At 45.5% G+C, this 15,254-nt stretch overlaps 2 protein-coding genes across 6 annotated transcripts in view; both read left to right on the top strand.

Moving 5' to 3' along the window:
- The first annotated feature begins 449 nt into the window (after window positions 1-449).
- slc10a3 (solute carrier family 10 member 3) lies at window positions 450-2,625 on the top strand. The gene has a single exon (XM_086027632.1). The coding sequence runs from the start codon at window positions 773-775 to the stop codon at window positions 2,267-2,269; it is 1,497 nt and encodes a 498-aa protein (XP_085883758.1). The 5' UTR covers window positions 450-772; the 3' UTR covers window positions 2,270-2,625.
- A 2,272-nt stretch (window positions 2,626-4,897) lies between these two features.
- Window positions 4,898-15,254, top strand: part of fanca (FA complementation group A) — a 165,616-nt gene continuing 155,259 nt past the window's right edge. For 4 of the 5 annotated variants that reach the window (XM_086027080.1, XM_086027081.1, XM_086027082.1 and 1 more), the window contains exons 1-5: window positions 4,975-5,214; window positions 5,547-5,656; window positions 6,860-6,956; window positions 10,848-10,987; window positions 11,151-11,246. In XM_086027080.1, the coding sequence (XP_085883206.1) occupies window positions 5,154-5,214; window positions 5,547-5,656; window positions 6,860-6,956; window positions 10,848-10,987; window positions 11,151-11,246 (504 nt within the window). In that variant the 5' untranslated portion in view covers window positions 4,975-5,153. Of the gene's footprint in view, window positions 5,215-5,546; window positions 5,657-6,859; window positions 6,957-10,847; window positions 10,988-11,150; window positions 11,247-15,254 lie in introns of all 5 variants that reach the window. The other variant, XM_086027083.1, reaches the window with a different exon arrangement.

Genomic DNA, 15,254 nt, shown 5'->3' with positions numbered 1-15,254 from the left:
GAGGGTTGTTCATGTGAAATGTTTTCATCTTACAGCCACTAACCAAGCCATCCGACTTCGTTTTGACTTGTCCGAAACGAGGCTTCCCATGGTCTTCCACAAAGCTGGAAAACTATGAAAAACTCAGTCCGTTGTTAAATGTTCTACCTTTGCGATCGTGGGTGGCATTGCTGCACCCCCTAACACAGCAACGGTTCACCCTGTTTAGATATTTCGGTCGTCTAAATAAAGCGAGGAACACAGCGAGTTTGTTTCGCGTGTAACAACAGTAGTCACTTCACCTCCAGTGCGCTGCCGACATGACGACTAATCCGGTAGTGACGTCAGCGATGACGCTCTGTGCACGGTTCCTATACCTTTGTTTTTCGAAATGCTGTGGGTTGGGTTTGTAAAACAATTCCCACCTTTAAGAGCCGTTTTATTTTGGAAAGCACAAACCGGAACAAAAAAAAAGTATTTACTTAAATGTGTTAACAAAATGCTTCTCACATCCATTAACCGCAAGCAAACATCGCATATGGCGCCTTCAATTTGGTAAAGATTAAGGTTCACGGGAGACGTTCCCATTTTTAGCAGTTTAAAGAGAAACCTGTTTGGTTATTGTATTTCCTGTGTGCAGACGGTTGTTGTCGAAACGCACGCCTCTGACGGGACAGGGCGGTGTGATGTTTGGCTTCCGGTAGAATGGCCACGACGAAATGGGAGACGCTATTTCGATCTCTAATTGACAGACGCTGTTGTTTTACACCGGAGACAACAATGACATTGTTTGATGTCGCGGAGTAGCAGCGTGGCAGGGGAGGGGAGGCTGCTGGCGGGGAGAAGTGTTTCTCTGCGGCGCCTGTCGTTGAATACAATGAGGACGCTATTTCCATTCTGCTGTCTGTTCCTTATTACCGGCGAAGCGGACCGGGCGTGGGACACTGGAAATCCGACCATCAACCGCAGCAAGCCCTCCAATTTGACGGCGGATAGCAGCAGGTATATCACAATTGGGGACGGTTCGTCACAGGAATTCGAGTTCCCTGAAAACACCAAGGGCGTGATTGTAGTCTCCAGCCAATACCGGATCCCAGCAGCCAATAGGAAAGGCAGGCAGAGCTGGAAAGAGACTGTGAACGTACGCTCTTTAGACCCAGAGGTCCTCTCCATCTTGAATGTGACAGACAGTGGCCATGCGGGACCTGTCAGGAACTACATTATCAGCATCCGCTCTGGTTTCCCAGGAAGGGCACAGCTTGAGATCAAGCTTCTGGAACAGAAACAGGACTCTGTTCCCGTTCTAATTGAGGAGAGGACAGATTACTGCATTGTGGTGGCCCCGGACAGTGATGACCCAGCCACACAACTCATCCAGTCAGGTGGACTGTCTCATTTCTCAGAGAATCCTGTGTTATTTGCTTTGCTTCCCCTCATCTTTGTCAACAAGTGTGCCTTTGGCTGCAAGGTGGAGGTGGAGGTACTGAAGGCTCTACTGAAGAGCCCCGTGCCTCTGTTCCTCGGGGTGCTGGGTCAGTTCCTGGTGATGCCGTTATATGCTTACAGCGTGTCTCGGCTGGCCTTGCTGCCCAAAGCGCTCTCACTGGGCCTGGTGATCACATGCTCCGCCCCCGGTGGTGGAGGCGGATACCTTTACAGTCTGCTGCTGGGAGGAGATGTCACCCTTGCTATCTCCATGACTCTGGTGTCCACAGTGGTGGCGGTGGCAGCCATGCCTCTGTCCTCAGCTCTGTATGGCCGTTTGCTGGGGGTGCATGCGGCATTGCATGTGCCATTCGTGAAGATTCTTGGCACCCTCCTCTTCATTGCCATCCCCATTTCCCTTGGAATGCTGGTCAAGCTACGCCTGCCCGCCCTCACTCGTGTCTTGCTAGCACTCATTAGGCCCTTTAGCTTTGTGCTCATTGTTGGTGGCATCTTCATGGCCTACCAAATGGGCGCATCCATACTCGCCAATGTCAGACCTCCTATTGTGGCTGTCGGCGTGACGGTGCCTTTGCTGGGATTGTTCGTTGGGGCAGTTGTGGCTAAGTTGGCAGGCCTGGCACCACCGCAGAGGAAGACAGTGAGCATTGAGGTGGGCGTCCAGAACAGCTTGCTGGCCCTCGCTGTCATGCAGCTGTCCTTCCGCCGGGTGGAAGCCGACTTCGCATCACAAGCTCCTTTCATTGTGGCCCTGAGCAGCACCTCTGAAATGCTTCTTGTAGTTGTGGCATATTACACCCAACACTGGTTGTGTGGGCCCACTGTCCCTAGAAGTGACACCTGATTGTTGCTGCAATTTTTGGACAAACGGAACTTTCTAAAAGTACCTGTGTGGGGGGGTTGGGTTGAACCAGCTTATAGCATTTTGCATGCCTGGTGGTTTTCAGTTATGAACAGGATGGTTGGCTGACTTTTTGTAGATCGTCCTTATTTTTCATGAAAACTAATGGCCTTATAAACTCCCCAGCTCTTTGTCTCACTTCTGTGTATATTATTCTGTGAGATAAATAGTGTTACAATTCCCAAGAAAGAAATACCTATATAACAACAATATATTTTTCTACTAAATTACTTTTCTAAACAACTCGCAGATTGATTTGTACCATGTTTACAAGCAGTTCAATGTGTCTTAGCCAGTGGTGGGAGAAATGTGATGGAGGGGGGTCGGGGGGGGGGGGGTATTATGGGGCGGTTAAAGAGTTGTTTAATTATTTGCTATTGATTGAGGTTGGATCTGTGTATCCACATACTTGAATATTAAAGAGACAAAATGAATAGAAGTAATAAAAACATGACAAAAGAGCATTTTTTTCTGTGTGTGTGTGTGTTTTCAAAACACAACTTGCACCTTAATGTGCTAGATGTAGCTGTTTGTTGTAAGTGGAAATGCATACTGTGGATATAAAGTCTACACACTCCTGTTCAAATAGCAGGCTTTTGTGATCAAATGGGAACAAGAGAAATAATTTCAAAACGTTTCAGCATAAACGTGACCTGTAACCTCCAACCCAATCATTGAAAATGTATACTGTATTTTGAATCATTTTCAAGGGGGAAGTCAAAATAACTGAAATGATGCGGTTGCACAAGTGTGCATGTTCACTCGCCTGGGGATGTGGCTGTTTTCAATTAACCAATCACATTTAAACTTATGTCATGTCATGTTATAAACAGAAGTCAGCACACACTTGCTACAATTTCAAGTGCCTCTGATGAATCCCAAATAAAGTTCAATTGTTCAACATGTTTGATGCTTTCTTACAGAAACCTGAAGGTTATGTTTTATTACTGACTGAATTCAGCTGTTCTTAAAGTAAAACCTTGGTTTTATCGCACGGAATGCATCTTCCCATGTGTGTTTGGGAAACGTTATGGTCCAGTGAAACCAAGGTTGAACATTTTGCCTATAACATCTTTACCTATAGTGAAGCATGGTTGTGGAAGCATCTTGCTTTGAAGGCTGTTTCTCTTCAGCTGGAACTGAGGCCTTGCATTTTTATTTTTAATGGAATGTTGCAATATATCAGATTAGATTTTATTTTACATTTTTGAAAGTTGAATGTTGCAAGATATTGGCTATTTTCACTATTGAAAGTAAAACTTGAAAAGTAAAAAGTTACATTAAATTAAAAAAACATTCCACACCAAAATACTATTTTCCTTGTCACCCATAGAACTAAGATGAGATTGAATACAGTAACATGTATTGAAGTGTGATGGGAGGGGGGACTTTTGATATTTTGAACTGGTAAGCATATGTTGACTTCCAATATATTGTAATGGTTTTAGCATGTTTCACCAACAGAAGGTGAAGTGGCCCTCCTCTTCCTTTCATTTTCCTGTATGTGGCCTGCAGTGGAAACATTTTGGACGTCCCTGCCCTAACATGTTTTCTACAAAGGTTTTGTCATAGCACATCCTCTTAATGCAACACTCAGCATTTTGGAGGAGCGAACACAACATTTTGTCATTGATTATATCAGCCGCCCACTTTGACACTCAAAAGCCTTATTTTGTGAATGAAAAACATGAGACCAGGATAAATCATTTAAAAACGTTTTCCATCATTAATGGGACCTACAGTATAACCTATACAACTCGATTAAAAAACAATCTTATCAGAAGGTGAAGTAAAAATGAAAGACTAAAACAATGTGTGCACACCTTCTTGGAACTGGGGATGTGGCTGTAAATTTCTTTGAGGATCATCAGAGGCACTTGACATGGTGGCAGGTTGTGTGCTATGTGCATGAGTTGAGTTTGAATGTGATTGATTGGTTGATTGTGACCAGCCACATCCAGTAATAGCAGGGTGTGCATAATTGTGGTGGAACCACATTATTTCACTTGCATAGTTTTGCTTTCCCTGTTGAAAATATATAAAAAAAATACAGTTGCATTAGTTTTAATATTTTATTCTCATTTTCTTAAAGTCACACAAACCTGGCATTTCAAAAGAATAGAATGAAATAGAACTTTATTTTTATTTTCAGTCACCAGAAAAATGTACATCACTCGAGATGAGTGGTGCTTTTCATCACAATAAGTAAGTATAAAAGTGTTTGAAAGGGTAAACTAAATGTTGAATAATGGTACTGTATTACTAATTAGCGTAAGTGTTGAGATGCTTAACTTGTTAGGTAATAAACCTAAAGAGGGATTTTAAGGGGAAAACAATGATTATTTTCTGAAATTCATACTTTTTAAATGATGGTAAACAATCCAAATAGTTGGTGGTAAATATTCGTACAGTAATTTAAGACGTCAGATCATTGTAACAGTGGCCGAAATTTTCTAATTTACTATGTAGATTATTATTGTTTTAATGGCCGCAAGGTGATTTGGCCAGGGACTCCCGGTTCAAAATGGTGGCACGGTTTTGCACGTCCTCAACCAGCAAAGGCTTACTCTGGTGGTTTTCACGGGCGCTGCTTGCCAAATCCTCAACTCTGATTGGCTCTAGCATCGGCCAACGAGAGAGAAGAGCGCCAGAACGGGGGAATCATGGAGGACACGATGAACCAGAACAGTACAGTTTCTTAAAGTTGGTACAGTTAACTAGAGAAAATTGTTACAATCTACAGTCAGTCATAGAAACCGAGAGCGTCCTAGAGCGAGTTAATTTAAAAAGTCTTAGAAGCAACAAGTCCTTTTCGAAGTTTATTGAAATGTCATTGAGTGCTTCGTGTGACTCTGTCACTCAGAAAAGAAATCTGTCGAGTCTTCTCGGTAAGGAACAACAAACAACTTTATTGTTAGAAATACGTCGATTTTCGCTTGCGAATGTGGTCAAAATCAATATTGCTCTTAGCAACAACAGCAGTACCAGTTGTTGTTTCGGTGTAGTCACTTTTTTAAAAATATCTACCGCTTCCTGCCATGAGGCCAAGTGAACCCATATGAATGTAAACATCCTTTGCTTCGTAAATATATGTTCCCAGGTTAAGTGAAATGAGCAATGGTCAAGTTCTGTGTGAGCGCCTTACATTCAAACCCTAGTAATCCGTTTGAAAATGTCAAATCATGTTTTATCTGGCTAATCTGGCTGCTTACGTTCTCAGCTGGTCGTGTTATAAAGAGGCCGAAACAAGGAGATGGGCAGCTGCAGAAGGCTGTGATCCAGCTCTTAGAGCAGCAGCAGGATCTCTGCAGCCTATTCAAGGAGCTTGGGGTGAGTGAGTGGTATCGATAAGAAGTTCATAACATGGTGTTGTGCAGAGTTGGGCAGTCCGTCCCGGGGACGGAAAGTCTCAGTCCCCCTGTTTCTCTTATTGATTATAAAATTGTCCCCCTGTTCAGGACCTACTTCTGTCTCTGTCTCTCTCTCTCTCTCTCTCGCTCTCCCTCTCGCTCTCTCTCTCGCTCTCTCTCTCTCTTGCTCTCTTCGCTCCGGAAGTGCGCTGTAACAAACCAACTCAAAAAGGAACAAATACTTAAGTGGGACAAAAATAAATATATACTCCCAATACAATATTGCAGCATGTTAGAAAAATAATAAATACAAAATAATATATGCAATCCCAAAATTAATTTACAAAAATGAAAATATCATATGGCAACTAAATCATATGTTACACTTGAATTTGGAGCCCCGGCGGGAACGCTGTGCACTGCACACGTTCGGACTGCATGGAGGGGAGAAGAAAAGGAAGGAGAAGAAAAATGAGACGAAGAAGGAGCGCTGGCGTTTGACCGCGGGAAATTTGAAACCTGAATGCCGCATCTGCTTCATTCGCGCATATCGGAGCGGGAGAACTTTCCTTGGTAGAAGACGACGACTGGCAAAACAAAAAAAAGGTTTCGACATCACAATCAAATGGCCGACACTTGCCTTCGTGCCGACCGAACGTGTGCAGTGCACGGCATTCATTCCCGCCGGGGCTCCCAATGGAAGTAAGTACGAGCAGTTGGGTATTTACTAGTTGCGCGTTTTTTTTTAAGCGTGTTTGAAGCGTGTCCACAGAGGGTTTGAATAGTAAATTAGCCAGCCAATGAGCTTATAATCAACCCCTGGCTTTAGCATCTCTCCCGCGGTGCATCATGCACAGATGCTTTATTTATTTTTTTTTTTTTTTAAATTTTATTTTATTTATTTTTTTGGGGACGATGGGGCCGTAGGTAAGGACACAACCGCTTTAAAAGGATGGGGTTGGGGGGGGATAGTATTTATGTATAAGGACGGAGGGACGAGGACGGACCGCCAAAAAAGGGTCAAGTGCCCAGCTCTGGCGTTGTCATTGAACACTAAAATGGGTGTGTGATAATATCATTGCAACTGGTAAAAAATGGTCATCTTTGTGGTCCGCATTTGTTTGTGTGCTTGAGATACATTCAGACGTTTGACATATACGAGTAGTTGCTGTTGTTTTTCTAGAGTCCAAATCCAAGCAATCCTTTCAACACTGACATGGATGAACAAAGCCATGCGACCTCTGAAGGCATCCCATTCGGTATTGCAGGTTCACTTTTGGGTAAGTCTTATATATGTTAGCCTCATTTTAAAAATGCTTTTATATGATGTAGGGTTGCACAATATATCAGAAAAATATTGCGATAATGGCCTGTGAAATATGTGTATCGCAAAAACGTGCAAGTTTCCTATGGAATTTTATGTTCTTATCTGTCTTTGACCAATCAGATGCAAGGGCATCGCCATTGAACAGTGTCTAGGCACAAAATAAATAAAAAAATATAAACATTGAAGTTATTACAATTAGCTAAAAATACATTGGGACTGCTAATTTTGTCACATGAAAAAAAATTCTTTCTCTTATTAGATTATAAAATTGTCTCTTCCTTGGGTACATGATAAATATCGCAAAAATATCAAAATCACAATATTCAACACAGTCCACTGATAGTGTAGTGGTACACACGCCTGAGTTGTGTGCGGGCAGCGTGGGATCGATTCCCGCTCAGTGACAGTGTCTATGTGTGCCTTGCGACTGGCTGGCGACCAGTTCGGGGTGTAGTCTGCCTTCGCCCATTGACGGCTGGGATAGGCTCCAGCAACTCCCCGCGACCCTGTATAGGATAAGCGGTTTGGAAGATGACATGACATGACATGACAATATTCAACACCCATGTTTCTCCAATATTGTGCAACCCTAAATTATGATGTATGGTTCAGCTTCTATATACCAGACATACCAAACATGTCTATAGCATCTGTGTTCTGTGCTGCTTATGGTCTTTTCACCTGAAAGTTGCAGAATTGATCTTCAGTTCCCACATAGCACTTTTAAAGCATTCTTAGACCAAGATCCTAATTATCTAGGATATCATTGTAAAAGTGCTCTGAGTACTCAGTAGCGCTGCCAAAATTAGTCAATTAATCACGCCGACGATTAATTAGAATAATCAACGCATTGTTTACTCATATATTTATTTATGTGGCGCATTGTTTTTCTCTCAAAACTGCCTCATCTCGCACTTTCTCCCTCTGGCTGCTTACATGTCTGCAACGCGTACGGGCAGTCATGGTAATCTGGGCCATCTGTGATGTAAACATTGTGGGTAAAGTAGTCTAAGGGCTAGCTCGTGTTGGCAACAGAGTCTGAAAGTTACGGTGCATTTCACCAAATATACCGTACTCAATACGATACAAACGGCAGGACGATGGGGCTCATTTGAAAAAAATGAAGCAAATTGTATCTTATGCCTGATTTCATTTTTGACATTGGCACAGTCATGTTTGGAAGCTAGCTGTAGTTAGCATGCACACGTTACGGTGTGTTTTTGACGTAACGTTGTAACACAATGTCCTAGTTGGTACGGTAACATATTGTAGTGTCTACTATGGATTAAGGAGGCATAAATCAGTGAACTCACATTTATTAACAACCAAAACAGTGTGTGTTAATGCCCGTGGTGGACATTGAAGCACCACAGAGATTGACATCTCTCACTCTTTCACTCTGTCTCTCTGTCTCTCTCTCTCTTTCTCTCTCTCTCTTTCTGTCTCTCTCTCTCCCTCAACGGAGTGATGTGTTCATGAATTGGAAAATATCAGCACTCAAGTAACACAAAAATGATTTTCCACTCATCAGCATAACATAATAAAACTGGTTGCAATATACTACGCTATACTGAAAAAAAAGTTCTTCCTTTTTGAGCATACCACATTTTGATTGTGTAGGTCAATTTACTAATTTTAAATTATGCACACTAGTGAAGAAAAATAAATCCTTTTGGATAAAGGTTAATTTAAGACCAAATTAAAAACCAATACAAGTGTTTATTTTAGTTTTCTTTAGCACGGTGCATTTTCCCAGTTTACTCCTCTGATTTCACTACCTTCTATGTTGCGACTCACGACACCGTCATGTCTATTCTGATGCATTTCATTGGTTAAGAGACCGAGAATTAAATAATAAATAGAAAATGACGTACATGCTCTCCCGGCTTTAAGGGTAGGGAGCGCAACAGCGCTCCCGGCTCTAGTGGTAGAAACGCGGTTATGCGCTTCCGTCCTTAATGGGTTAAACTTTGCAGCTTGTACCAACATTTCCGACATGTTTATAAATGATGGAGTAATTGAAATGGAAGGCGATACTGTGGCCTGAATTTTTTTTTTTTGTTGGAAATGTTTAGTGCAGGGCGGCACGGTGGTCGACTGGTTAGCACGTCCGCCTCACAGTTCAGAGGTCGTGGGTTCAATCCCGGCTCCGGCCTCCCTGTGTGGAGTTTGCATGTTCTCCCCGTGCCTGCGTGGGTTTTCTCCGGGTACTCCGGTGTCCTCCCACATTCCAAAAACATGCATGGTAAATTGATTGGACTCTCTACATTGCCCCTAGGTGTGATTGTGAGTGTGGATGTTTGTCTCTGTGTGCCCTGCGATTGGCTGGCAACCAATTCAGGGTGTCCCCCGCCTACTGCCCGAAGACAGCTGGGATAGGCTCCAGCACGCCCCGCGACTCTTGTGAGGATAAGCGGTATCGATAATGGATGGATGTTTAGTGCATTTTAAAAGGGAACCCTAAACTATACACCAATACAATGAAACACTACCTATAATCACTACAAGAAATACTTAAACATAATACGTAAACACATTTCACTTTTCTTGGGCACCAAGCCTTTTTTTTTTATGTAGAAATAAGTGAAATCATATGAGTAAACTTAGGGAAAAGCACTGTGCTGAAAAAAAACTAAACATTTTTATAGGTTTTTAATTTTGTTTTTATTTAACCTTAATCCACGTTTTGTTTTGCTTCCCTAAATTGATCTACCGGTATAAATGTGGTATGCACCCAGAATGGAAAATAGGGCTGCCATGATTAGTCAACTAGACGACGTCGACAATCAAAATCGTCGACAATTAATTTTAACCGTTGACGCGTCGTTTAATTTATAGATTGATTTATTTGGCATATTATTTTTGTCTCAAGATTGCCGCGTCTTGCTCTTCTCCCGCTGGCTGTTTTCCTCTCTGCAATGCACATGCGCAGGTGGTAATCCGGGTGATGTAAACAGAAGCATTGTGGGTAAAGTAGTGTAAGCCTTACACTGTAAGGGCTAATTCGTGTTGGCAACAGAGTCCGAAAGTTAATTTCACCAAATATACTCAATACAATGCAAACCTGCCTTTCATGGCAGCACGATGAGGATGCCCGATCATTAAAAAAAAAAAAAAAGGAAGCAAGTTATGGCTTATGCCTGGTTTCGTATTTGACATGGGCACAGTTGTGTCTAGAAGCTAGCTGCAGTTAGCATACACACGTTATGGTGTATGTTTGATGTAACGCTGTAACACAATGTCCTATTTGGTATGCTAACACGTCGTAGCATCTTCTATGGATTAAGCAGCCATTATTCAGTAAACCCGCGTTGATTAACCAAAACTCTGTGTGTTTATGCCCTGTGACGCAGGAAGCGCACGCTTGCTCACTCTCTCGCTCTCCCTTTCTCTCTCACACGCCAACGGAGTGATGCATTCACGAACTGGGAAATATCAGCACTCAACAGAGCGGCTATTGTTAACATGGCATTGCGTTTTTTTACATCGATGCATATTTTAAGCATTTATATTGATTTTATATCAATTTTCAATACATTTTTATATCCCTAACTATCATCTTCATTGTCTTTATGATTATTTTGTACATAAAGAATTCAAGCTGTATGCAAATGATGACTATGATAAGTGCAGCAGCTTGCTGCTGCGATTTATTGTGATTTACATATTACCCGATCAGTCGACTAATTGCAGCTACTGTTGGTGATTAGTCGACTAGCAAAATAATCGTTTGTGGCAGCCCTAGTACTCTGGTTTACAGAAGTTTTTGGATAAGCACAATAGCACAGTGGAAAACAAACATAATGAGTGTGATGCCTCTTGTGATTGAGTTTTCCGTTCACAGTGTGTGGATTGAGACAAGAAGCTGGGCAGCTTGGTGTCCCGTTAGCAACACTGTCAGTGAAATTGGTGCTGGAGAGACTGAAAGTGATTACTGGAATTGAGGGCGAAAAGACGAGGGAAGTTCTCATGGCTTCTCAGAGAGTTAGTATTTTTCTCTATTAAGTTGTGTATTGTCTGATCATTCATCACTGCAGTTCTGTGGCACATTTAGTAAAAGTTAATTCCAGTAAATAAATTGGTGCACTGTGAGTTTGTTCCCTCTGTTTAAAGTGAATGGGAATTGTTTGTCTATTGATGTGTACAGGTCCAGCTGAGTGTCCTGCTGGAGTCTACTAGGGAACTACTAACTCACGGAGCCCTCTGCCCCAAGGGGCTCTGGCAGGAGTACAGGAAGGATCAGGTGGGTTGACATTTAGTGTAGACTGCATATAATTAAAAAAAACCCTATTATTTCTGAAAAAATGTTTTGCAAACAAAAAAAAAAAATGAGAGTAGGCGTGGACGATATGGCAAAAATATCATATCACGATTTAAAAAAAATAAAATCACGATTTTATCATTAATCTTTTTTTACATCCGTTTTTTAAGACTAATTTGCACATTTCTGACCATTTTCCTCATGTTAAACATATAAAACATTTAAAATGTGTATAAAACTAAAAAAAAAAAAAAGACATTTTAAGTCAACTAAGCTTTCTGAATTTCCACAAATTCAAGTCATTCAACTCATTCAGCTCACATTCAGCTTTTCAACACCCCCAAAATTCGCACTTCCCACACATTCAACTCATTCACCCTTAAAAAACCGACAAAAATTCCACTATTAACCATTAATTTCCATTGGAAGATTCAACTTTTCATATTTACACCTTCCCAATTTCCAGAACTTCAAGTCATTCAACTCATTCAACTCACATTCAGCTTTTCAACACCCCCAAATTCCTACTTCCCACACGTTCAACTCATTCACCCTTAAAAAAGCCATACAATTTCACCACTCATTTCCAGTGTACTGGTGTTATTGCCCCTTGGTCTCCCCAGTGCGGCGGCCATCTTGGACAGGGACATTTGCTAGACTGAGGATACTCACACCGAGGTCTCCACAGTGCGGCAGCCATCTTGGGCAGGGACATTAGCTAGACTGGGGATACTCACCCCGAGGGCTCCCCTGGTCGGCGGCCATCTTGGACAGGGACATTAGCCAGACTGGGGACAATCACCCCGAGGTCTCCCCGATGCGGCAGCCATCTTGGACAGGGACATTAGCTTGACTGGGGATAATCACCCCGAGGTCTCCCCGGTGCAGTGGCCATCTTGGACAGGGACATTAGCTTGACTGGGGATAATCACCCCGAGGTCTCCCCGGTGCAGCGGCCATCTTGGTCAGGGACATTAGCTAGACTGGGGATACTCACCCCGAGGTTTCCCCGGTGCGGCGGCCATCTTGTTCAGGGACGACACGAGCTAGACTGGGGATACTCACCAAGTGGTCGCCACAGTGCGGCAGCCATCTTGGACAGGGACATTAGAAAGACTGGGGAAACTCACCCCGAGGTCGCCACAGTGCGGCAGCCATCTTGGGCAGGGACATTAGCTAGACTGGGGATACTCACCCCGAGGTCTCCCCAGTACAGGGGCCATTTTGGGAAGGGACATTAGCTAGACTGGGGATACTCACCTCGTGGTCGCCACAGTGTGGCAGCTATCTATGACAGGGACATTAGATAGACTGTGGAAACTCATCCCGAGGTCTCCATTGTGCGTCGGCCATCTTGGACAGGGACATTAGCTAGACTGGGCAAACTCACCCCGAGGTTTCCAGAGTGCGGCAGCCATCTTGGGCAGGGACATTAGCTCGACTGGGGATACTCACCCCAAGGTCTCCCAAGTGCGGCAGCCATCTTGGGCAGGGACATTAGCTCGACTGGGGATACTCACCCCAAGGTCTCCCAAGTGCGGCGGCCGTCTTGGACAGCCGGCCATCTTGGGCAGGGACATTAGCTAGACTGGGAATACTCACCTCGTGGTCGCCACATTGCGGCGGCCATCTTGGACAGGGACATTAGATAGACTGTGGAAACTCACCCCGAGGTCTAGACTGTGCGGTGGCCATCTTGGACAGGGAATTTAGCCAGACTGTGGAAACTTACGCCGAGGTCTCCGCTGTGCGTCGGCCATCTTGGGCAGGGAAATTAGCCAGACTGGGGATACTCACCCCGAGGTCTCCCCAGTGCATCGGCCATCTTGGACAGGGACATAAGCCAGACTGGGGATACTCACCCCGAGGTCTCCCCAGTGCGGCGGCCATCTTGGACAGGCGGCCATCTTGGGCAGGGACATTACCTATACTGGGGATACTAACGCCGAGGTCTCCACAGATTGGCAGCCATCTTTGACAGGGACATTAGCTCGACTGGGCAAACTCACCCCCAGGTCTCCACAGTGCGGCGGCCATCTTGGACAGCCGGCCATCTTGGACAGGGACATTAGCTAGACTGGGGATCCTCACCTCATGGTCGCCATAGTGTGGCGGCCATCTATGACAGGGACATTAGATAGACTGTGGAAACTCATCCTGAGGGCTCCCCTGGTCGGCGGCTGTCTTGGACAGGGACATTAGCCAGACTGGGGACAATCACCCCGAGGTCTCCCTGATGCGGCAGCCATCTTGGACAGGGACATTTGCTAGAATGGGGATAATCACCCCGAGGTCTCCCCGGTGCAGCGGCCATCCTGGTCAGGGATATTAGCTAGACTGGGCATACTCACCCCGAGGTTTCCCCGGTGCGGCGGCCATCTTGTTCAGGGACACTAGCTAGACTGGGGATACGCACCCAGTGGTTGCCACAGTGCGGCACCCATCTTGGACAGGGACATTAGATAGACTGGGGAAACTCACCCCGATGTCTCCACTGTGCGGCAGCCATCTTGGGCAAGGACATTAGCTAGACTGGGGATACTCACCCCGAGGTCTCCCCAGTACAGCGGCCATTTTGTTCAGGGACACTAGCTATCCTGGGGATACTCACCCCAAGGTTTCCACAGTGCAGCGGCCATCTTGGGCAGGGGTATTAGCTAAACTGGGGATACCCAACCTGAGGTCTCCCCAGTGGGGCGGCCATCTTGGACAGCCGGCCATCTTGGGCAGGGACATTAGCTAGACTGGGTATGCTCATCCTGTGGTCGCCACAGTGCGGTGGCCATCTTGGGCAGGGACATTAACTGGACCGGGGATACTCACCCCGAGGTCTCCACAGTGCGGCGGTCATCTTGGACAGGGACATTAGCTAGACTGGGGATACTAACCCCGAGGTCTCCCCAGTGCGGCGGCCATCTTATTCAGGGACCTTAGCAAGACTGGGGATACTCACCCCGAGGTCTTCCCAGTGCGGCTGCCATCTTGGACAGGCGGCCATCTTGGGCAAGGACATTAGCTAGATTGGTGATACTCACACCGAGTTCTCCCCAGTGCGGCGGCCATCTTGGACTGGCGGCCATCTTGGGCAGGGACATAAGATAGACTGTGGAAACTCACGGCGAGGTCTCCACTGTGCGTCGGCAATCTTGGACAGGGACATTAGCTAGACCGGGGATACTCACCCCGAGGTCTCCCAAGTGCGGCGGCGATCTTGGAAAGGCGGCCATCTTGGGCAGGGACATATGCTAGACTGGGGATACTCACCCCGTGGTCGCCATAGTGCGTCGGCCATCTTGGACAGGGACATTAGATAGACTGGGGATACTCACCTTGAGGTCTCCCCAGTGCGGCGGCCATCTTGGACAGGGACATTAGCTACACTGTGGAAACTCACCCCGAGGTCTCCACAGTGCGGCGGCCATCTTGGGCAAGGACATTAGCTAGACTGGTGATACTCACACAGAGTTCTCCCCGGTGCGGCGGCCATCTTGGGCAGGGACATAAGATAGACTGTGGAAACTCACGCCGAGGTCTCCACTGTGCGTCGGCCATCTTGGACAGGGAAATTAGCCAGACTGAGGATACTCACCCTGAGGTCTCCCCAGTGCGTCGGCCATCTTGGACGGGACATTAGCTAGCCTGGGGATACTCACCTCGTGGTCGCCACAGTGCGGCGACCATCTTGGACATTGACAAAAGATAGACTGTGGAAACTTACGCCGAGGTCTCCGCTGTGCGTCGGCCATCTTGGGCAGGGAAATTAGCCAGACTGGGGATACTCACCCCGAGGTCTCCCCAGTGCATCGGCCATCTTGGACAGGGACATAAGCCAGACTGGGGATACTCACCCCGAGGTCTCCCCAGTGCGGCGGCCATCTTGGACAGGCGGCCATCTTGGGCAGGGACATTACCTATACTGGGGATACTAACGCCGAGGTCTCCACAGATTGGCAGCCATCTTTGACAGGGACATTAGCTCGACTGGGCAAA

This window comes from Filicampus tigris, chromosome 4 (genome assembly GCF_054856515.1).
Source record: "Filicampus tigris isolate MCC_2025a chromosome 4, RoL_Ftig_1.0, whole genome shotgun sequence".
NCBI classification, from domain to species: domain Eukaryota; kingdom Metazoa; phylum Chordata; class Actinopteri; order Syngnathiformes; family Syngnathidae; genus Filicampus; species Filicampus tigris.
This window is presented reverse-complemented; position numbering and strand designations above follow the sequence as displayed.

Coding starts and splice junctions, on each gene's coding strand:
- slc10a3 (XM_086027632.1), top strand. CDS start 773: ATGTCGCGGAGTAGCAGCGTGGCAGGGGAGGGGAGGCTGCTGGCGGGG.